We start from the raw sequence: 22,609 nt of genomic DNA, 5'->3' as shown, positions 1-22,609 counted from the left end.
AATGTCTTCTTACCTTCGGCTCTGACCTAATCAACCTCCCCGGCCTTTCTTTCAAACTCACTAAACCTACATGCAAACGTGGTATCTGATCCCCAGCTGTCATTTCTACCCCATTATCCAGTACCTGACCAGGGCTATTTTCCACCACCTCCAACCTTCGAGTAATAATAATATTCCTTGCATATAATGTAGCGCTTTATCAAGTCATTACATGTGTACAGCGTGTTTCATATCAGGAGGATGTCCCAAGCTAGTGGTTGGGATCAGGCGGGGAGGGTAGGGGTAGGAGGGTGACCGAAAGCACAGTCAAAGAGGAGGTTCTTGAGATGGGTCTTAAAGGAGATAAGGGAGGGGGTGATGCGGAGGGATTGTAGGATGGAGTTCCGGAGGGTGGGGGCAGAGAGGCTGAAGGCCCGCCCGCCATCAAAGCGCTTCACAAAGTATATTATAAAGTGGATTGACTGTGTATTTTGTGGAAGGACCAACAACAACTTGCATTTATATAGCGCCCTCCACGCCTGCGCTTGACAGAGCCAGGGGGAGGGGGGCGGTGACCATAGGTGCGGTCGAAGAAGAAGGTCTTCAGGTACAACCTGAAAATGGGGAAAGAGGAGGCGAAGGGGTTGAGAGAGGGAGTTACAATACAATACAAAATTACATTTGTAAAGCACCTTTCACGTCGGGAAGAGGGTCGCCGAAGAGGAGGGTCCTGACACCACAACATCAGCTAAAACTCTGCCACCAGTGTCCTCACCCACACCAAACTGTCACCCCAGTCCTCACCAGACTCCATTGGCACCCTGTCTCCAAGCAGATTGACTTCAAGGTCCTCACCCTCACATCCCCTCGCACCGTAGAACCTCCTTGTCTCTTTGATCTACTTATACCCTATTCCCTAGCTGCCCCCTCCACTCGGCTAACATAGGCTTGCCCAACCCCTCTGTGCCCCTATTGGTGGCAGTAGCTTCACTCACTGCCCTCCTAACCTCTGGAACTCTCAACTTCAATCCCTCTGTCTCGCTCCCTCCTTATCTATCTGGATTAATTATTAATTATTAATAATAATAATTATTAATAATAATCCCTTCAAATAAAAAATCTCAATCCACAACTGTTTGTGAGACGTTGCAGTGCATAATTGGCTGCCGTGTTTCTCCCACAAAATATACAGTCAATCTACTTTACAATATATTCTGTGAAGCACTTTGAGACATCTTGATGGTGTGATAAGATGCTATATCATATGCAAGGATTATTCCTATTATATTTCAGATTGTCTTTAAGACGAATCTCTTCGACTACACCTAGGGTCACCTCCCCTCACTTTTCCTCTCTCAGTGTCCAAACCCATCATCGAGCCGCACTCTGAGACGCTGTTTTGTATGAAGATAATGTAAAATGCAAGTTGTTTTGTGGGGGGTTGGGGTGACCTTATAGAGGTGTATATAAGTTTCTAAATGGGATTGAGAAAGTGGCCACAACAAATTTATATAGCGACATTTACATTGGGTAAATGTCCCAAGGTGCTGGAAAGTCAATGGTTTGCACCCGAGCTGGGGGTTGGAATCATGAGAAGTGAAGGGAGAATACAGGAGGAGGGTGGTCGAAGGTGTGGTCAAAAAGGAATGTCTTGAGACAGGCCTTGAAGGAGGCAAGGGAGGAGGTGAGGTGGAGGGACTGTGGGATGGAGTTCCAGAGGGTGAGGACAGAGTGGTTGAAAACCCGACTATGGATGGTGGAATGGGCAGGCGGGCTATGTGGAGCAGGCCGGAACCCGCTGAGCAGAGGGAATGAACAGGTTGGTAAGGTGTTAGGTCATAGAGGTAGAGAGGGGCAAGGCTGGGGTGGGCTAAATGCAGAACAGTACTCTCAGATACGCCAGGGCAGTAGGATAAGATGACACAGGTTCAGTAGGTGGAGGTTGTTTCAGGACAGAGACCAGGAAGTATTCCTTTACACAGAGGGAGGAGGAATTGACAGCTAGGAACAAGGGTCACCAGGAAGGGTGATCGAGGCTGGGACACTGGGAATCGTTTAACAATCAGCTCAACGCTCCGATGGCAAAATGGCGGGGAGTCTGGGAGGATGAGATCAGATGAGCCAAGAGATATTCTTCATTCCATCGATGTTCAAAATTGTGAGGGGTTTTGATAGAGTAGATAGGGAGAAACTTTTTCCTCTGGCGGAGAGGAGGCGAGGAGAATTTTTTTTTTACTCGGGTCTGGAATACACTGCTTGAAAGGGTGGTGGAAGCAGATTCGATAATAGCATTCAAAAGGGAATGTTATAGGAAAAACTTGCAGGGCTATGCAGTAAAAGCAGGGGAATGGGACTAGTTGGATTGCTCTTTCAAAGAGCCACATAGGCACGATGGGTCGAGTGCTGTAAGAATCCATGATGTTATATGGAACGTGCTGTGAGGCATCCTCCCAGTATGAAAGACGCTGTATAAATGTCATGTTGTTTTCCTGAAAACCTTTGACCCAGATCCTGATACTCGATCTATTGAGACAAGGTTTCTTGTCCTGGCCAGCTTCCTGTAGCTCCACCCTCTATCAACTCCATCTCTTCCTAAAGAGCCCATGTTATCTCCACACACTCGCACACACATACACACACACCAACTCAGGATTGATTTGTAAGATCATTGTCCCTTCACAATCTCACTCCCTCCCCCAACCCCCCAAACCTTGCAATTTCCGACTCTGTTTCCCCTCCATCCCCCATAACCTCTGCTCCATTGTGAGTCTGCTTCTCAGTCTCTCCAGCCACGCCACCCTCCGTCACACCTTTATGGCTAAGCTTTCAGCCAATGTGCCTTGCTCTCTTTAAATCTCTTTACCTTCCTCTTCATCTCTAAGTCTTTGAAACCCCTCTTAAAGACCTTAAAAAAACATGCCTTTGATCAACACCTGCCAAAGTTTTCCCCACCGCTCCTCTCCTCCCTCCTCAGTGATTTATAAAGAATGTACAGCGCTCTACCCAATGAGTCCATGCCAGTGTTTACAGTCCATACAAGTTTAATTATATTCTTTACACCCTCGCACACCCCATATTCCCTTCTTCCCTCATGTGGAGGTCTAGCTTCCTCTTGAATGTATCTACACAATTTGATTCAGCCATCACTTCAGGCAGCAAGTTCCACAATCTCCCTGGACGTCCTCGCGATGTGAAACGCTATACAAATGTAATTTTGTATTTTATAATGGACTCCCCAACCAGTGAAAACAGTGATTCTCCCCATCGCTGTGAGGCATTTCAAAATGTGATAATAATCTTGCATTTGATATAGAGCCTTATCACGTCATTGAGATGTCTCAAAGAGCCATCCTCCCGTCACTGCGTTGAGCGGTTTGTTAAACGAGTCCCAGCCTCGACCACTCTTCCTGGTCACCCATTCCCAGTCGTCAATTATCCCCTATGTGTAAAGGAATACTTCCTGTTCTCTGCCCAGAAATTTTAATAGATAGACATAGATCGCAAACTGGCCCCTGGGATTTTATAAGCAGCAGTATTGATGAGAGTAAATAGTTTGCATTGACTCTCAATTAGTCATTGGTTACAAAGAAGCGTTGATTCTTTCAAACACAGATTAGATTGTTTTCTTTTACGAAATAACATTATGGGATATAGTACATAGGTAGTTTGTGACATATGTGCATATGACCGCCAGGAAGGTGGAAAGCGAACTAGATGGTCCTTGGTTTTTCTTGTCTAGCATTTCTTATGTTCTTATGTACACTGCGGCTGGTTCAACGACACCAATTTACATTCATATGATGCCCTTCATGAGGGTAGAGTCTCGAAATGCTTATATAATAATCATTGCATTGTCAAGACTTCTCAAAGCGCATCACAGAATATGTTGTAAAATGGAGTGACTGTGTGTTTTGTGGGTGAAACACGGCAGCCAATTGTGCACAGCATAGTCCCACAACCAGTTGTGGATTAAATGACCACATTTATTTTAGGGATTATTACCCCCGGAAAGTAATCCGCCAATTGACTAACAACCGGGTTCCTACTTACTGCTGGATAAACAGAGGCGTATGGAGTAAGGAAATTTGCCTAAAGTTGCACCCTGCCTGGGAATCGAACCCGGGTCCTTTCACCTGTGAATCGAGCGCTCTAACCATTATGCTACGGGACTCCACTTAAATATAGCACTCAGCACGGCAGTCTCCATTGTAACTCTGCTGGTACTCGATCAATCCCATTCTGGAGAATAGGGAGCACTGGGAGACACAGGGAGCACTTGGGATTCACAGGGATATCAGAGTGAAAGATTTTACTAACTCAGGCTGCGAGTGCTGGAGCAGTGAAGGCAAATGAGTGCATGTTATATAGCTCTGATCATGTAGACCAGGGGCCCACTGTTTGGCAGCTGAGGTCGGATGCCAGATTTGAGAAACGGCCGCATAAACAATATTTTATCCTGACTGGTCAGGCCTGTTGTTTGGCAGAGCTCGAGTCCCCTGGTGATTAGGCAATCTGGCGGCAATTGTCAGTCAATGGAATGATTCGTGGGCCGGATGAAATCATCCCCCTTGCCGGATGCGGCCCAGATGCAGCCCGGGGGCCACCTGATGGACCATCCAGACGTAGACGAATCCGGGAAAAGAGCACATGGGTGGGGTTGGTTAAGACCTCCAGCGGGGGAATTCAGCAGCGGCAGAATCACAATGGAGATTCACGTTGGCTGTGGGAATGGACCTCTCTGTAATGTTTTATGATGATGACTCTCTGGCCCATCTGATTTCCAGCAACTTGAATCCTGTAGCTCAGTGGTTAGAGCACTCGCTTTGCAAGCAAGAGACCTGAGTTCAATTCCAGGCAGAGGGCGAAACCTTGGGCAAGTTTCCTTACTCCACACAGAGCCTAATAATAATCCCTCCAAAACCCAAAACAATAATAAATTGGTCATTTTCAATCTACGACTGTTTGTGGGACATTGCTGTGCGCAATTGGCTGCCGCGTTTGCCCACAAATATACAGTCAATTCACTTTACAGTGTGTTCTTTGAAGCGCTTTGGGACGTCCTCCCGACGTGAAAAGCGCTATATCAAATGCAAGGATTATTATTATTATTATTATAAAAGTGCTGCCTGCTGTCAGAGGCTCTACATAAATGTAAATTTTTATTGTGATGTATCCCTGCAGAGCACCCACCCTTACCATCTTCCTACCACAGCCTAAGGTTCTTTATTAAGTGAGTCCCCCACTATAAGGTCCCTCTGAATAATCTTCTCTCAAGACTGAAGAACCCGAGCTTGTCTAATCATTGTTCGTACCCAGAGCCAATAGAAAAGTGCAGCTGCAGTTTTCCTGAGGAACAACAACAACAACAAGATTACATTTGTATAGTGCCTTTCACGTCGGGAGGACGTCCCAAGGTGCTGGACAGTGTACAGCATTTCAGACCTGAGCTGGGGTCGGGGTGGGGGGAAGGGAAGGGAAGTGGGGTGGCCGATGGCATAGTTGAAGAGGAGGGTCTTGAGGTGGGACTTGAAGGAGGCTAAGGAGGGGGCGAGGCGGAGTGATTGGGGGATGGAATTCCGGAGGTTGGGGGCAGAGTGGCTGAAGGATCTCCCACCAATGGTGGGTCGGGGGATGTGGAGCAGGCCAGAGCCGGCTGAGCGGGAGGGTTGGTAGGGGGTTAGGAGGTCACAGAGGTAGGGTGGGGCGAGGCCATGGAGAGCTTTGTAGGTGAGGACCAGGATCTTGAACTTGATCATCTGAAGGATAGGGAGCCAGTGGAGTTGGGCGAGAATGGGGGAGAAGGGGTCACGGAGTTTGGTGCAGGAGAGGACACGGGTTGCAGAGTTCTGGATTATCTGCAGCCTGTGGAGGGAGGAGTTGGGAAGCCCGACAAGCAGAGCGTTTGCATAGTCGAGCCTAGATGTGATGAAGGCATGAACAAGAGTTTCAGTGGCCTGAGGGGTGAGATAATGGCGGAGTCGGGCGATGTTACGCAGGTGAGGGAAGGCAGAGCGGGTCATGGCTTGGATGTGGGGAAGAAGACAGTTGAGGGTCGAACAAGACACCGAGGTTCCTGACTGCCGGTGAGTTTTTGCGTTCAACCATGGAGGTTGATACTTCCAGAGCCTGAGATGCTGAGGCGCTGGCGTGAGCCAATCAGGAGGTCCTCAGTCTTGTTCACATTCAACTGTAGGAAATTTGCCCTCTTACTTCTGGTACTTGATGACATATTCGGTATTTTTGATCAATGTTTCGCAAGGTCTTATTTTCATAATAATGAGTAAGTAGTATTAGCTTGATCTTATGAGAGCTTATGTTTCAGCTTTCAGACAGTCAACCAGTTATAGCTTTGGTTCATATCAAGCCGTGTTTCGCCCACAAAATAAACTCTGCTTTACAATACATTCTACAAGAGCAATTTACATTTGGCAGCAACAAACTGTTGCAACAAAGTGCTGGGCTCGATCGTCAATCTTGTGAGCTCAGATCCCCAGAGGTCACACTGTACTTGAGTCAGGCCACACCTTGAGCACTGCAGACAGTTCTGGTCACTGTGACATAAGGGGCTGCTTAGGTCCCAGGATTGCTGCCCGGTGTGGAGGGCGCTGTGTAAATGCAAGTTGTTGTTGTAAAGCCAGTGCAGAGGAAAGCCCTGAGGCTGATCCCCAGTGTTAGTGGAATGAGCTGTGAGCAACGATTAGACAAGGCAGAGCTCTTTATTGTTGAGAGAAAACAACTCAGAAAGGACCTAATAGAGGTGTTTAATATTTGAAATGAGAATGAAAAAGTAAATCAACATCAACACTTTCAGAGGACACCGGTTTAGAGATATAAAGGGGGCAATTTCAGGACAGACACCAGGAAGTGTTTGTTTACCCAAAAGGTAATTAATGACAGGAACAGGGTTACCAGGAAGGGGGTTTGAACTTATATAAAAAGGAGTTTGATACTGTGATGGGGGGACTGTAGTGTGGGTGTTCTGGAGGGAGGAGATCAGGTGGTTTGAAGGGCCTTCTTTGTCAGAACCATTCTCCTGTTTGTGTTCTTGTGATCTTGTGATGTGATAGTTTGCAGCATGTCTCAATGACAACAACAATAATTTACACTTATATAGCGCCCTCCACGCAGGGTAGCGTCTCAGAGCGCTTAACAGTGGTGGAGCCTGACTCTGAGCCGGGGTGGGGTAGGGGGGAGGTGATCATAAGCACGGTCAAAAAGGAAGGTTTTCAGGCGTACTTGAAAAAAGGGAGAACGGGGGCAAGGCTGAGGAATCGAGTGGAGGTGCTGGGTGGTGGATTGGGGAGTGAGGAGGTAGGGAGGTGCCAGGGAGTGAAGTTATTTGAACATGAGTGTGAGTTTCTTGGAATCCGTACCCCCATCTCACCAGTTCTGGCCAGGCTCCACTGGCTCCCCATCACCAAATGGATCAACTTCAAGATCCTCACACTCATGTTCAAATCCATTCACTCCCTGGCACCTCCCTACCTCTCTGACCTCCTCACTCCCCAATCCACCACCCGGCGCCTCCGCTCGACTGGCACCGGCCTCCTGCTTGCCCCTCGCACCCTCTGCTCCACCATTGGAGGTCGTGCTTTCAGCCACTACATCCTGAAACTTTGGAACCCTCTCCCTCAATCCCTCCGCCTTGCCCCCCCCTCTCCCCTTTTTGAAGTCCCTCCTGAAAACCTTCTTTTTCGACCGTGCTTATGGTCACCTCCCACCCACCCGGCTTGGAATCAGGCTCCACCACTATTAAACACTCTGAGATGCTACCCTGCGTGGAGGACGCTATATAAATGCAAGTTGTTGTTGTTGAGGCAGGGAGGTGCCAGGACGTGAAGGGATTTGTCCACAATTGTGAGGCTCTTGAAGTCAATCCGTTTGGTGATGAGGAGCCAGTGGAGCCTGGCTTCCAATCAACAGGGTCTACACTGTCTGCCCACACTCTCAGTTTAGTGACAGCATGGATTGGAAACAGACTGTAGCTCCATCTACACTGTCTGTCCACACTCCATACTGAGAAATGCTCCTGGTATCTGATAAACATCTGAAGAGACTGTGTTATGTGTGAGATTGATACTAACACCCCGAGGGCTTGACATTCTCCGCACTCCACACTAGGTGTGTCCAGACCTGTTAGGACATGGAAGCCACGATTTTCTTGCTTCCCATCATTAACTCCTGATGGGAATGGGAGTGAGCGACGAGACTCCGGCCAGGCTTACTCCCATTTCACTCGGGATGGCAGAGTGTCTGACTGTCCGAGCGGAAGATGACTGGTGAACATAGTGCGACAGTCTGACTCAGTGGTAACACTCTCTCCTCTGAGTCAGAAGGTTGTGGGTACAAGCCCCATTTCAGGACTTGGAATCACATCATGTAAGCTGACACTCCAATGCTGTGCTGGGGGGTGTTGCATTGTCGGAGGCGCCATCCTTCGGATGAGAAGTTAAACTGAAGTTGACATTTGCCTGTTCAGTTGGATGTTAAAAATCGAAAAGAGAATGGAGTTACCCTCTCCTGCTGTCCGGGCCAACAATCCTCCAGATAAAATTGTCACTCCTCCACGACTGTTTGTGAGACACTGCGGTGTGCAATTTTATGGTTTTGCCCACAAAAAATCCACTGTACAGTATATCCTGTGAAGCACTTTGAGACATCTTGACAACGTGATATCAAATGGAAATTATTATTATTATTACACTTGGCTGAAGCCTGTGACGCTGCCTGTAACCTTGGTCTATGAGCTCACAGTCTAGGCTAACATCCCTATAACAGGGGAGCGCTGCATTGTCAAAGGTGCCTCATTCAGATGAGACGATCAACTGAGGTCCCGTCTGTGCCTGCTCTGATATATTGAGCAACAAGCCTATCAACACCCCAGGTATTTATCAGCTTCCCCCTTGGCAACTTCTTTCCTGTCCATACAGTACGTGTACTATCTGGTCTTCGGCATTCCTCACATACCCATTGTATGAACCCCAGCTCCAGGGCACTGCTGATGACAGTCCAGTTAGCCAGGCTCATCGGCAGGGCTTGGAAGCCCTGACCAGGGAATCCTCTCACTCAGCTCCTGTTAACCATGTAAACAAAGCCCTAACGGGTTGGGTAGTTCTAGCTGGACAAGCATCCCTCAATGGCAAGCTATGCGGTTTTACAACAACAAAATGACATTTGTATAGTGCCTTTTACGTTGGGAATTCGTACCCAAAGGCGCTGGACAGTCTGTGTTTCGAACCCGACTGGAGGTCAGGATTGGGGAGCGTGGAGAGCCGGGGGGAAGGAAGGTGATCAAAGTCACGGTCAAAGAGGAGGCTATTGAGATGGTTCTTGAAGGAGGTAAGGGAGGGGGCGAGGCGGAAGGACTGCGGGACGGAATTCCAGAGGGTGGGGGCAAAGTGGCTGAACGCCCGCCCGCCAATAGTGGAGCAGGTGAGGCGGGGGTTGTGAAGCAGGCCAGAGCCCGCTGAGTGGAGGGAGCGGGCAGATTGGTAGGGGATTAGGAGGTTGCACAGATAGGGGGGAGCAAGACCATGGAGGGCTTTGAACGTGAGCACCAGCATCTTTATCTTTATCTTCCGTGTGATGGGAAGCCAGTGGAGTTGGGCAAGGATGGGGGTGATAGGGTCACGGAGCCTGGTGTGGGAGAGGACATGGGCTGCAGAGTTCTGGATGATCTGCACCCTAAGGAGGGAGGAATTGGGGAGGCCGACAAGCAGGGAGTTTGCATAGACACACGTGGATACCCCACCATTGGCGGGCGAGCATTTAGCCTCTCTGGCCCCACCTCTGGGACTCCATCCCGCAGTCCCTCTGCCTTGCCCCCTGCCTTGCCTGCTGGACAGTCAGTGTGTATTTGAGGGTTTCGGTAGCCTGCAGTGTGAGACAGTGGCGGAGCCGGGCGATGTTACGGAACTGGGGGATGGCAAAGTGGGTGTTGACACGGATGTGAGATAGAAAGGATAGTTGAGGGTCAAACAAGACCCCAAGGTTCCTGACTGGCTCAGTAAGATGGAGTGTGCAACCATAGAGGGTGATGCTGTCAGTGTCTGAGGTGTGGAGGCGCTGACGGGAGCCAAACAGGAGAGCCTCGGTCTTGTTGACGTTCAACTGAAGAAAGTTACCTCTCATCCAGGACTTGATGTCTGACAGACATTTTCGCAGTTGAGACTCCAGCAGTTACCCCAACGCACACTCTGGAGTCCCCAAGCCTTGACTCTTGCCAACCTGTGCCTAATACTCTCCGGAATTAGTGATTTGGGGAGTGAGTTTCAGAGGGCAGGGTTCAGTGGCTGAAGGATGGGTCACTGATGGTGAGTGGCGGGATTGAGGAACAAGGAGAATGGAGGGAACCGGCCACAGAGTGGGGCAGGAGAAGGGATGTGAAGGATCTTGTTGTCAATCTGCCAGTTGTGCGCAACTGACTGCCTGTTTCATCCACAAAATAGTAACCCTTTCATTTGATATAGTGCTTTTCATTGTCTTCGAGACATCGCAAAGTACACAGTCAATCAACTTTACAGTTTATCCTAACAACGTGATCAGGCGCAATATCAAATGTAAGGATTATTATGACAGGATTGGGGTTAGAACCAAGTGGTTTACATGGAAACAAACACCGGCGTGGCCTGGGCAGGGCACAATCTGTTTCAGTTCCAGAACATTCTCAGATTTCAAGCTCAGGATATGAGAAGTTCTCCCACCCACACTGTCCTGTGACTCTGTCAGCAGCTCGGTGCAGTGTGAGGCTGTATAAAGAAGAGGTCACTGACCCCCCCACCATCCCCCCGCCCAGTCACCCATCGAGGATCTGTCTCCTCGGCGCTGCCTCCTCAGCAATCAACAAGCTTTCCAGGTTGGTGACTGAATCTGAGCCTCGCACTTCCCTGAGTCACCAACCTCTGAAACAAAGAACTGTTTTGGTTCAGGTTAACAATGATCCTCATACCTGACAGAGCACCTTTCACACTGGGAGGACGTCTCAAAGCACTTTACAGGATTTACTGTCAAGTGCAGGGACTGTGTGTTTTGTATGTGAGAGAGGTGACCGATTTGCACAAAGACAGCAATGAAGTGAATGACTGATTTTATCGGTGAAACTGTTGCCCACGACACTGGGAGAGAGAAACTTTTGACTAGTGCGATGTGATCCTTAACCTTCACCTGAAAAGGCAGACGGGACCTTGGTTTATCATCTTATCTGAAGGCCACTGCTTCAGATAATCCAGTGCCCCCCAGCACTGCACTGGAATGTCAGCCTTGGGACTTGGACCTGAAACCTTCTGACTTAGAGCTTAGTGTATATTATTTCCTTGTCCAACGATCTCAAAGGCGGATAAGTTGCTACAGTATGTCAAATGGAAGATCAATCGATCCTCACTCAATCGATTGATCGATCGAGGGAGGGAGAGATCATTCATCCACATTGTAGACTCTGGGACCTTGGTTTAACGTCTCGTCCAAAGGACGGCACCTCTGACAACGCAGGTTCCCCAAGCACTGTACTTGAGCTCACAGTCTAGGCTGACGTTCCAAGACCTGATGTGCGGCTCGAACCCACAGGCTTTTGACTCAGAGGCGCGAGTGACTGGGCCTGTGAGTGCAGCTCCGAAAACGTCAGCCTGGTTCACGCTGAAGAAAGGAGAAGTGCAGCGAGGATATGGTTCTGCAAATCAGGCAGTGAAGATCAGCTGCTCAACTTTAACTTCGACTTTGTTTATCTATGGAGCCTTTCAGGGTGATTAGCCACTGTAAACGTGCAAGTTCCTTTCTTTTTTGGCTTCTGGTTACCTCTGCAGGAAGGGTCATTACTGCAGCCTATTGTAACGGTCTTTAGTCCAGTTCCTGAGTCAGCATTGTCAAGAGTTGCTGTTGTTTGGACACCGAGGTCCTGTCTGTGCCCTGTTGAGGTGGACATTAAAAACTCTATCACACTATTCAAAAAGAGATGGCAAGAAGTTTCTCCTGTCACCTGACTGTTTGAAGGACATCGCTGTGCATAAATTGTTGAGTTTGCCTGCAAGTACAATCACTGCACTTGAGAGTCATAATAAATAATAATAATCCTTGCATTTGATATAGCACCTTGTCACATCGTTGAGACGTCTCAAAGCGCTTCACAGAATATACTGTTAAAGTGTAGTGACTATTTTGTCGGTGAAATGTGGCAGCCAAATGCTCACAGCAGTGTCCCACGAACAGTCATGACCACATTATTATTATTACTGTGAAGTTCTTTGGGGTGTTTTAATAGAATCCTACAGCACAGAAGGAGGCCATTCGGCCCATTCTGCTTGTGCTGGCTCTTTAGAAGAGCCACACAATCAGTCCCACTCCCCCGCTCTTTCCTCATATCCTTGCAAATTTGTCCTCTTCAAGTACCTACTTAATTCCCTTTTGAAAGCTGTTATCGGATTGGTTTCCACCACTGTCAGGCAGTGCATTCCAGACCGTAACAACTCTCTGTGTAAAAACATTTCTCAACATTCATCTCCCCTTCTTTTGACGATTATGTTGAATCCATGTCCCCTGGTTACTGACCCACCTGCCAGTGGAAACAGTTTCTCTCCATCTACTCTTATCATTTGATAAATTGCTATGCAAATTGCAAATATTATTATTATTGTCTCTGTCTTTTGTCTTCCCATTACTGCTTCGGGTTGTTTCTTAAATGAAGGGAATCAGTAAATATCCCAGCATCTCACCTCAACCTCCCTTCCTGCTGATAATTTCCCCTCTGGGTAAAGAAATGCTTTCTGATGACTGTCCTGAAATTGCCCCTCACACGCCTGATTTTATACCCTCTTGTCCTGCTGCCCTGGCGTATCTGAGACTCTTGTGCTTGGTTTAACGGGGGAAGACAGTTTCCCTGATGTGATTAACAGCAACTTGGGATGTCCTTTTGACCTGAAAACAGCTTGAATAAATGCAATTTGATGATGTTGATGGTGGGGAGGTTGAGGGTAGGGAGGAGGTGATTCTGAAAGACACAGCTACAGAAAGCCTGGGAGACAAATGGTTGAGAGAAATATGAGAGAGAATTGGAGAGTAAAATTCTCAAGGTAGAGAGCAAGGTGGGACTGGAGGAGACCAAGGAATGGGTCTTGCTGGAACGGACTTGATGGGCTGAATGTTTCGCCTTGACCTGGAATTGAACCCAGGTCCTCTCGCTTGCGAGGCGAGTGCACTAACCAATACTCTGCAGGACTTATTGTTGCTGCTGCTACTCATGTATTTATTCTGTTTCCTTATATCTTGTCCCTTTAACAAGAATTAGAATGTTTTTCATCCTGTTTTCTGAATCCTAATCAGTGTCTTGCGTATCTCTTATATACCAACCCCCCCCCCCCCACACACACACACACACACATACTCTTCTGTGGTGGTCTCCAGTTCAGTTCCTGACCCAGGCAGGTCTGCAGAACTCCAGAGCAGAGGATCTGGAAGGGCATACCAGTCACTGGGGGCATGGAGTCATGCCCACTCAGCTCCTGTTAACTTTGAAAACCAAAGCCCTATCAGATAGGGTGGTCCTATTGATAAGCAGTGGGAAAGCTTGCCAGACAGCAATATTAATGGCAAGCTATGTGGTTTGCCAGCACACTGTGGGGTCCCCAAGCCTTGGTTCTTGCCAACCTGTGCCTAATTCTCTTCAGAAAGATGCTATATAAATGCAAATTGTTGTTGTCCCTTGACAGAGAAAGTGTGCACCACATTTTAGTCCAGGAACAAGGAAATTTCATATGTAGGATGTATACTGACTGGTTTGAAACCTCTTAAGCATGGGGAGGGGGTTCTCTCGAGTGTCCAAAATAAATAACTTTCAATTGTATAGCTCCTTTCACGCTGGGTAGCTTCCCTGAGCGCTTGACAGTGATGAAGCATGATGCCCAGCCGGAGGTGACCATAGACATGGTCAAAGAGGAATGGCTGCAGGCGCAACCTGAAGATCGGGAAGGAGGGGGCAAGGAAGAGAGATAGAGGAAGAGAGTTCCAGAATTTCAGGGTGTACTGGCTGATATTATTATATTAAAGCACGGCCACCAATGGTGGAATAGAGAGCACGAGGGACAAGCACTAGGCCAGAGCCAGTTGAGCGGAGACAGCAGATAATGGGTTGGGGAGTGACAATCTCCCAGTTTCTGGTTGACCAAAACCCCTCCGATTCCTTTGCAGAAAATCTGGAGAAAGAACTGGTTTGTCCTGTATCCCGCCAGCCAGCATGGCATCTCCCGGCTGGAATTCTACGATTGCAAAGATGGCTCCAACGTGTCGGAGAAACAAGCTACCAAGAAGCTGGACAAGAAGATTATCCGGCTGGCGGACTGCATCAGTATCACTCCCCTTCCCGGTGAGACCTGCCCAAAGGAAATGACTGCCTTCAGCATTGAGACTGGAGAGAAGCTCTACACCTTTGCTGCCGAGAAACTGACCAGCTCTGAGTGGGTGGAGAAGCTGTGTGAGACCGCGTTTCCAGTAGGTCGCCATGTTCTGTGCTGGTGCTCGCTCCCCACTGGAGCTCTCTACTCTAATCCCATTCCCTGCTCTCTCCCCTATCGTGTCCGTGCGGTTGCTCGCTCCCCCACTGGAGCTCTCTACTTTGAGACTTTAAGCCATGGTCTCATCTGCCTTTTCTTTAGGTGACTTTAAAGTTGCTGTAAGATTCTTGATTGGGATCATAAACAGGGCGAAGTGAATTCCACTGTGTACTCAGCCAGTTGTTAGTATGTAGAGGGAATCGATTTTACCACCTAAAGAGCAAAGATCAGAATTGCTGAGAGAAAGATTTGAGTTTTTATTGACATAGCGAATTGTTGAACTGTGATTGAGTTCAAATCCACAGGAGCTTTCAAAGAAGAATTAAATTAAATATCTGAAGGGAGAGGGAGGGAGTCAGGAGAATGGGGCTATACACAGAGCTCTTTCAGACAGCTGCAAAGCATGATGGACGAAATGGTCTCTCTATGTGCTGTTCATTTCTGTTTTCTTTAAATTGGTGATTAAGGGATGGGAGGAAGAACCCATATAATAATAATAATGAACCTTGCATTTGATGTAGCGCCTTATTACATCTTGGAGGAGACGTCCTTTGGATGAGAAGTTGAACCTCACTCCCTGTCTGTGCCTTATTCAGGTTGACGTTAAAGAACCCGCGGTATTATTCAAAAAGAAGAGAGTTTCTCTCTCCCAGTGTCCTGGCCAACAATCTCCCAGATATAATCAGTCACTCAATTCACGGCTGGTTGTGGCACATCACTGTGCGCGTATTCGCGGCTGTATTTCGTGGACAGTTATTGGGAGGGTGTGGGGCGAGTTTTTTTTGGTAGAGAGACAGGAGGGCGTTGTGGCTGGTGGGGGTGTCCTTGCTGAGTATTGCTGTTCTGTGTCTCCACAGTCGCCAAGTGACTCCTTCTGTGGGGCAAACTCAAAACCTGTGTCGTTGGAGATGGCGGAAAACAGCCTCTACTACTCCAGAGAAGAAGGTGAGTGATCACTGCAGCTAACTCCTCACCCCTACCCCCACCCTCTCCATAGGGTCACCTTTTCTCAGCTGAAACACCAGCTTCATACCGAGTTGTGTAAAGGGAGCAGCTTCAGGACATGTGAGAGAGATGGGAAGTGGAGTTGGGAGAGAGAGATTTGTTTTTGGTCAGCTGTGTATCTGACACATGTGGAAACCCATCCCCATGCTTGAGAGTCTCCAAACCAAACTGAGATTTCCATGTATCCCACCTACACATGGAAATCCCAGCGATAGATTGTTGGAATGGAATGTGCGCTCTCTCCCTGGAGGGACACATCCTGTTTACCTAATTCTGGGAAGTATTAGGCACAGGTTGGCAAGAGCCAAGGCTTGGGGACCCCAGAGTGTGTGTTGGGGTAACTGATGGAGTCTAACATAGCTTGCTATTGATATCACTGTCTGGCAAGCTTTCCCTCTGCTTGTCCAGCCAGGACAGGACCACCCTGCCTGTTAGGACCTTGGCTTGCAGGGTTAACAGGAGTTAAGTGGGAGGATTTCTTGCTCCCAGTTACTTCTCAGAAGAGAGAGAAAGAGATAGAGAGATGGGTTGTAGGAGAAAGAGAGAGAGATATAAGGTGGGGAGAGAGAGAGAGAGAGAGAGAGAGATGGGATGTGTGGGAGAGAGACAGAGAGAGAGATGCGGATATAGGGGTGTGGAAACACAGAGAGATGGGATGTGGGGGTTAGAGAGGGAGATGAAGTGTGGAGGGTGAGAAAGAGAAAGCTGGGATGTGGGGATTGGAAAGAGAGGGAGAGAGATGGGAAGACGTAGGAAAGCAGGGAGCACAGAAGTGATGGATGTGTGTGTTTCACTTTCTGGTGCTGTTGCCCACAGACTAATCAATCCGAGAATAGGATTGGTTTTAGTCTCTCCGACTTCTGCCTACAAAAAGGGAAGTTCTCCTCCGCCCACTCCCTCCCCTCCCCTAGTGAAAGGTCACTTACACAATGGACTGCAGTGACAGTAACAGCTCAGTGTGTGGGCCAACGGAGACTCGTGACTATTTGTTCAGAGCAGCTGTTCTCTAACAAGCAAAATCAGTCAAATAATACTAATGATCCTTATATTTGATATAGCGCCTTATCACGTTGATGAGAGTCTCAAAGCGCTTCACAGAATATAATGTAAAGTGGAGTGACTGTCTATTTTGTGGGCGAAACTACGTGTACCAAATACAACAGATTAAATTTTCACATCGACTTTCACGTCAGCAGGATGTCCCAATGTGATGGACAGTGAAGGGTTTACATCTAAGCTGGGTGTTGGAATTGGGAGGGGCGAAGGGCAAGGGGGAGTGGGAATGGGAGGATATCTGAAGGCACTGTCGAATAGAAAGGTCTTTAGATGGGCCTTGAAGGAAATAAGGGAGGGGGTGAGGTAGAGGGGCTCCAGGATGGAATTCCAGAAGGTGGGGGCAGAAAGGATGTCGGCCTGACCGCTGATGTTGGAGCGGTAATGCGGAGAACATGAAGCAGACCAATATCTGAAGGGCAGAGGGAGTCGACAGGTTGGTATAGGGTTAGCGGGTCACAGAGATAGGGAGGAGCAAGACTGGAAGGCTTTGAGGACGAGGATTTTGAACTCTATCCTCTGGGGGATGGGGAGTAGTTGAACCCGGGCGAATGTGGGGGTGATAGTGTCACTTAACCTGGTGCGGGAGAGCACACGAGCTGCAGAGTTCTAGATGATCTGCAGCTTGTGGAGGGAGTTGGGAAGGCCAACAAGCAGGGAGTTAGTTTAGTCAAGCCTGGATGTAATAAACAATAATAACAACAACAAAATTACATTTGTATAATGCCTTTCATGTTGGGAGAACGTCCCAAGGTGCTGGACAGACAGAGTTACGGACCCTGAGCTGGGGGTCGGGGTGGGGGAGGGTAGCGGAAGGCCCACCCGCCGACAGTGGTGCGAGCGAGGCGGGGGACGTGAAGCAGGTCGGAGCCCGCTGAGTGGAGGGAGCGAACAGGCTGGTAGGGGGTTAGGAGGTAGGAGAGGTAGGGGGGAGCAAGACCGTGGAGGGCTTTGAAGGTGAGGACCAGGATCTTGAACTCTATCCTCTATATTCTCTGTGTGATGGGAAGCCAGTGGAGTTGGCAAGGATGGGGGTGATAGCCTCGATGTAATGAAGACGTGTATGAGGGCACCCTGAGGGTGGTGGCGGAGCCGGGCAATGTTGTGGAGGTGGAGGTGGGTGAAGGCAGAACAGTTGATGGCACGAGAGTGGAGGGAGCGAACAGGAACTGACACACACACAGGAACTGATACTAAGACACATACACAAAGTGCCAGAGAAAATCATTGGAGGAAGGGGAATTTCACCCCAAGTTTGCACTTTTGAATGAACAGGAAGTGTTTAATTATCTGCTTTCGAGCACAGCAGTGAGTCGTCTATAAATAGAGCTGTGTGTCTGACAACTGAGTCATGAGAAAACAACACATCTCATTGACCTGGCCGCTACCTCCAAGAGAGAGACAGCGCCCCCGAGGGAGAGCGCCCCAGAGGGAGAGAAAAGTGGAATGGTGGGAAAGGAGTAAGGTGAGGTTCGCTCTGTCCTGAGGCAAACGAAGAGAAGATACTAGATTGTTTGTTTTGATATTGACTTTTTTTGGTCAGTCGGGTATCTGCCATATGTGGAAACCATGCTTCCAGTATCCAAACCAAGCTGAGAATTCCATGAATCCCACCTACACATGGAAATCCCAGAGATAGACTGTTGGAATGGAATGTGCGCTCTCTCCCTGGAGGGATAATTCCAGAGAGTATTAGGAGCAGGTTGGCAAGTATTAAGAGAGTTCGTTGAGGTAACTGCTGGAGAGAGTGTAGAGCGAGAAAGGGTAGAGAGGGAGTGAGTGCGGGTGGCAGAAGGAAGAAATGGTGAAGATGAAATGAGGTAATGAACACTTTCTGACTTGCCGCCCTCAGTGAACGAGTTCTGGGTGGCAGTACAGAAGACGGAGGCGGCAGAGAGGTGCGGGCTACATGGGAGATACCTGCTGAAGGCTGACCAGGAAGCTCTGGTGCTGAAAGATGCCAAAACCAAGCAGCCCCTCTACATGTGGCCATACAAGCTGCTGAGGCGATATGGGAGGGACAAGGTGAGCAGCTAGACAGGGGCCTGCTTACTGCAGAGTGTCTGAGCGTAGTATTCAGCACTGCATGTAAAATGGGATCATCAGTTCAACCACAATATTAATAACTGGCTCAATCAACTGTTCAATCGTCAATCTGCAATTAAAGGGGGTAAATTCAAAACAAGTCAGCGGAAACACTACTTCAGTGAGCGAGTAGTAAACATATAGAACAGCCTGCCTAGAGAGACGGATTTGCACCCCAACTGGAGGTGGAGAGCAGGGAGGGTAGGGGTTGGAGGGTGAACGAAGCTGCAGTCGGAGAGGAGTGCCGTGAGACTGGCCTCGAAGGAGGCAAAGCCATAGGGGCTCATGTGGAGTACAAAGGTACCTAACAGTAAAGCGCCTGGGTGGGGGATGGAGTGAGGATGAGGGTCTGGGGCAGCCAGGTCATGGAGGTTCGGAAAAGATGGAGCTTGTGGGGAGTAGAGCAAGAGCCACTGGAGCGGAGAGGGTTTGGGTAGGAGTTGGGGTCTCCAGCGAGTGCGCCAGTAACTGATGTTCAAATAGAGCCAAATCCCTAACTGTCGAATGTCTTGGGACATCCTCCCAACGTGAAAGGTGCTGTGTAAATGTATTTGTTGTTGTTGTTCTCCCCCTCATTTCCGTGTCTCGTGCTCGCAGATCATGTTCTCTTTTGAAGCCGGGCGACGCTGTGAATCTGGAGCGGGAAACTTCACCTTTGAGACCAAGCATGGCAACGACATCTTCCTTCTAGTGGAGTGTGGGATCCGGGAGCAGAAAGCCCAGGCTGAGGAAAACCGCAGGAGCTTTCACTCCTCCGAGCAGGACCTGAGTGGGTACGCGGAGGCTGGGGCCGAGCGGGGCTCTCAGGACCCCGTCTTCCCCAATCTCTACTCCTCCTCCTCTTCCTCCTCCTCCAGTGAGGTGGGGGTGGGGGTCTCGAAGCTGACAGTGGCTTCCCGAGTCAACCCTATGGGGGCGGAGGAGAAGGACCTCCCCAAACTCCTGAAAGGCCGCAGTCTGCCTGACCCGCCCGCCACCCCTCCCCGCTCGCCCATTCCCAAGACTGCCAAGCCCCAAGTGAACTCTGACCCCAGCTCCATATATTCAGACCCCGTGGATGCAGTGAAGGTGCCCAGCAGGCCTCAGCACAGGGCTGACAGCCTCTACTCCGACCCCCTGGACAATCTGCCCAGGTTTGTACCTTTACAAATTGCTGGTTAGGCCTCAGCTGGAGTATTGTGGTCAATTCTAGGCACCACACTACAGGAAAGATATCAGGGCCTTGGAGAGGGTGCAGAACAGATTTGCAAGAATGGTGCCAGGGACTTCAATTGTGTGGAGAGACGAGAGAAGCTGGGATTGTTCTCCTTAGAGCAGAGAAGGTTAAGGGGAGATATAATAGAGGTGTTCCAAATTATGAGGGGTTTAGATAGGGTAGATAGGGAGAAACTGTTTCCTCTGGCAGTTGGGTTGGTAACCAGAGGACACAGGTTTAAGATAATTGGCAAAAGGACCAGAAGGAAGATGAGGAAAAATTTTTATCCAGAGAGTTGTTACAACAACTTGCACTTGTATAGTGCCCTCCATGCAGGGTAGTGTCTCAGAGCGCTTAACAGTGGCCGAGCCTGATTTTGAGCTGGGGGGAGGGGCGAGTGACCGTAAGCATGGTCGAAGAGGAAAGTTTTCTAGGCGGGATTTGAAAGAGGGGAGAGAGGGGGGAAGGTGGAGGGATTGAGGGACAGAGTTTTGGGGCATAGTGGCTGAAAGCGTGAACTTCGATGGTGGGGCGGAGGGTGCAAGGGACAGGCAGGAGGCCGGTGCCAGTCCAGCAGAGGCACTGGGTGGTGGATTGGGGAGTGAGGAGGTCAGAAAGGTAGGGAGGTGCCAGCGAGTGAAGGGATTTGAACATGAGTGTGAGGATCTTGAAGTTGATGGTTTGGGAATAGGGAGCCAGTGGAGCCTGGCCAGAACTGGTGAAATGTGGTTACGGAGTTTGGTCCAGGCCCGTATGCAGGCGGATTGCAGTGTCCGAAAAGGTGGTGGAAGCAAATTCGATAACAGCTTTCAAAAAGGAAAGATTTGGAGGGATATGGGGATAGGACGGGTAAATTGAATTGGGTTAGAAGATCAGCCATGATCTTATTAAATGGCGGGGCAGCCTCAAGGGCCCAAATGGCCTACTCTTGCTCCTATTTCTTATACTCTTGTAGAGTAAGAGCGGGGGAGCTTTCAAAAAACTAACATGGGCACGATGGGCCGAATGGCCTCCTTCTGTGCTGTAAGAAACAGTTAGGCAATTAGTCTCCCTAGCAGTGAATAGGAACCCAGGTGTTAATCAATTGGTGGATCGCTTTTCAGAGTAATAATCCCTTCAAAAAAAATTGAATAACAATTTGGTCTCTCAATCCACGACTGTTTGTGGGACACTGAAGTGCGATATTGGCGGCTGCGTTTCGGCCACAAAATATACAGTCAATTCACTTTACAGTATACTCTGTGAAGTGCTTTGAGATGTCTTGAAGACCTGATAAGGTGCTACATCAAATGTAAGGATTATTATTATGATTCTAGGTGCCCGGCGAAGGAGGGTAAAGCTCCAGTACCCCCACGCCGGGGGGGCAGGGGAGAGCCGCTGTACGCTGACTTGTACGAGAGAGTCAAGTATGACCCTGCTGGGCCTGTGGCCTTCCCTAGGTCTGGAGGCAGGGCCCTGGATCACATTTACGACGAGCCCGAGGGCTGGGGCCAACAACCTCTTCCAGACCCAAGCACCATCTACGACGAAGCGAAAACCACAGACATGGGCGATGCTTGGAAGAGGAAAGGAACGAGCGAGGTGGTGGGCCACGAGGTGCCTTACAATCCCTGCATGGACGATTATTTGGTGCCTCCTGTGGCCAAGGGTGGGCAGGAGCCCGCCAGGAACAGGAAGCTCAAACCTCTGCCAGGGCCCAAGCCCCTAGTTGGCAATCTGAAAGACAGACGCTCAGAGACAAAGGATCAGGGACAGCCCGTGAACGATAGACCGCAGGGCAGAGGGAATTTCAACTGCTCCAACAACTGCATCTACAGTATGGTCGTGAAATCTGCCAGGTCAGGCCAGGCTGGGCAGGAGATGTCAGTCGATGGCTCCGGCCTCCCCCAGGAATCAATTTATGAGGATTTGGGGAATGTTTGAGAGAGAGAGAGAGAGAGAGAGACAACAGAGAACAAGAGAGACACACACAGTCACAGAGGCGGCATCTGAGAAAGACAACTGAGAGAGAGTACAGGGCACGGCAAACACTCAACCTTTGGGAGAATTATTTTTATCACTTTTATGTTTCATTTGAATATCTTCTTTCTTGCTCGGCTGCCTTATCGTCTAGCAGGGAGTGAAGTGATGAAATATTCCATAACTCTTTCTCTGCTTTTTTTTTAAAATGGAGCTTAAACTCCTGCCCAGAAAGATTGGACGTACGGAAGATTTTTTTGTTTTTTTTACTATTAAAGAGATTTTTATTTACAGCTGAGCCTGTAAAATCGAGATGGGGGATTGGGAGGGTAGGGGAGGGAGTGAATATCGGGGCCTCTGATGTATGAAACACTGGCTGTGCCACAATTAATGAATTTGTGAATGTGTCTGGATATTCGTCTGAGAGGAACAAGGTCTTGTGTAGTGTGGTGGTTAGAGCACTGACCTCGCAAGCACTGACCTGGGTTTGATTGCTGGGCAGAGCAAGTTTGCTTACACCACACGCCCCTGTTTACCCAGCAATAACTAGTAACCCGGTTAGTCGATTGGGAGATCGCTTTTCCGGGTGTAAGATTCCCTTAAAATAAAATAATAATTTGGTCACTCAATCCACTGTTTGTGGGACACTGCTGTATCTTTTCACCCACAAAATACAGTCAATCCACTTTACAATATATTCTGTGCAGTCCTTTGAAACATCAACAACCTGCATTTATATAGCACTCTTCACACAGGGTAGCGCCCAGAGCGCTTAATGACATGATAAGGCACTATA

At 48.9% G+C, this 22,609-nt stretch overlaps 1 protein-coding gene across 2 annotated transcripts in view; it reads left to right on the top strand.

The window, feature by feature from the left end:
- The window catches only part of dok1b (docking protein 1b), a 26,851-nt gene extending 4,625 nt beyond the window's left edge, over positions 1–22,226 (top strand). Inside the window, exons 2-6 of one of the 2 annotated variants that reach the window (XM_042337123.1) lie at positions 14,155–14,454; positions 15,374–15,461; positions 18,427–18,599; positions 19,257–19,432; positions 21,171–22,226. In XM_042337123.1, the coding sequence (XP_042193057.1) occupies positions 14,155–14,454; positions 15,374–15,461; positions 18,427–18,599; positions 19,257–19,432; positions 21,171–21,777 (1,344 nt within the window). In that variant the 3' untranslated portion in view covers positions 21,778–22,226. Of the gene's footprint in view, positions 1–14,154; positions 14,455–15,373; positions 15,462–18,426; positions 18,600–19,256; positions 19,793–21,170 lie in introns of both variants that reach the window. The other variant, XM_042337098.1, reaches the window with a different exon arrangement.
- Positions 22,227–22,609: the final 383 nt, after the last annotated feature.

The sequence above is a fragment of the Callorhinchus milii genome, unplaced genomic scaffold (assembly GCF_018977255.1).
Source record: "Callorhinchus milii isolate IMCB2004 unplaced genomic scaffold, IMCB_Cmil_1.0 Scaffold1, whole genome shotgun sequence".
NCBI classification, from domain to species: domain Eukaryota; kingdom Metazoa; phylum Chordata; class Chondrichthyes; order Chimaeriformes; family Callorhinchidae; genus Callorhinchus; species Callorhinchus milii.
Note: the sequence above shows the minus strand (reverse complement) of the source record. Positions and strands in the feature narration are given on the sequence as shown.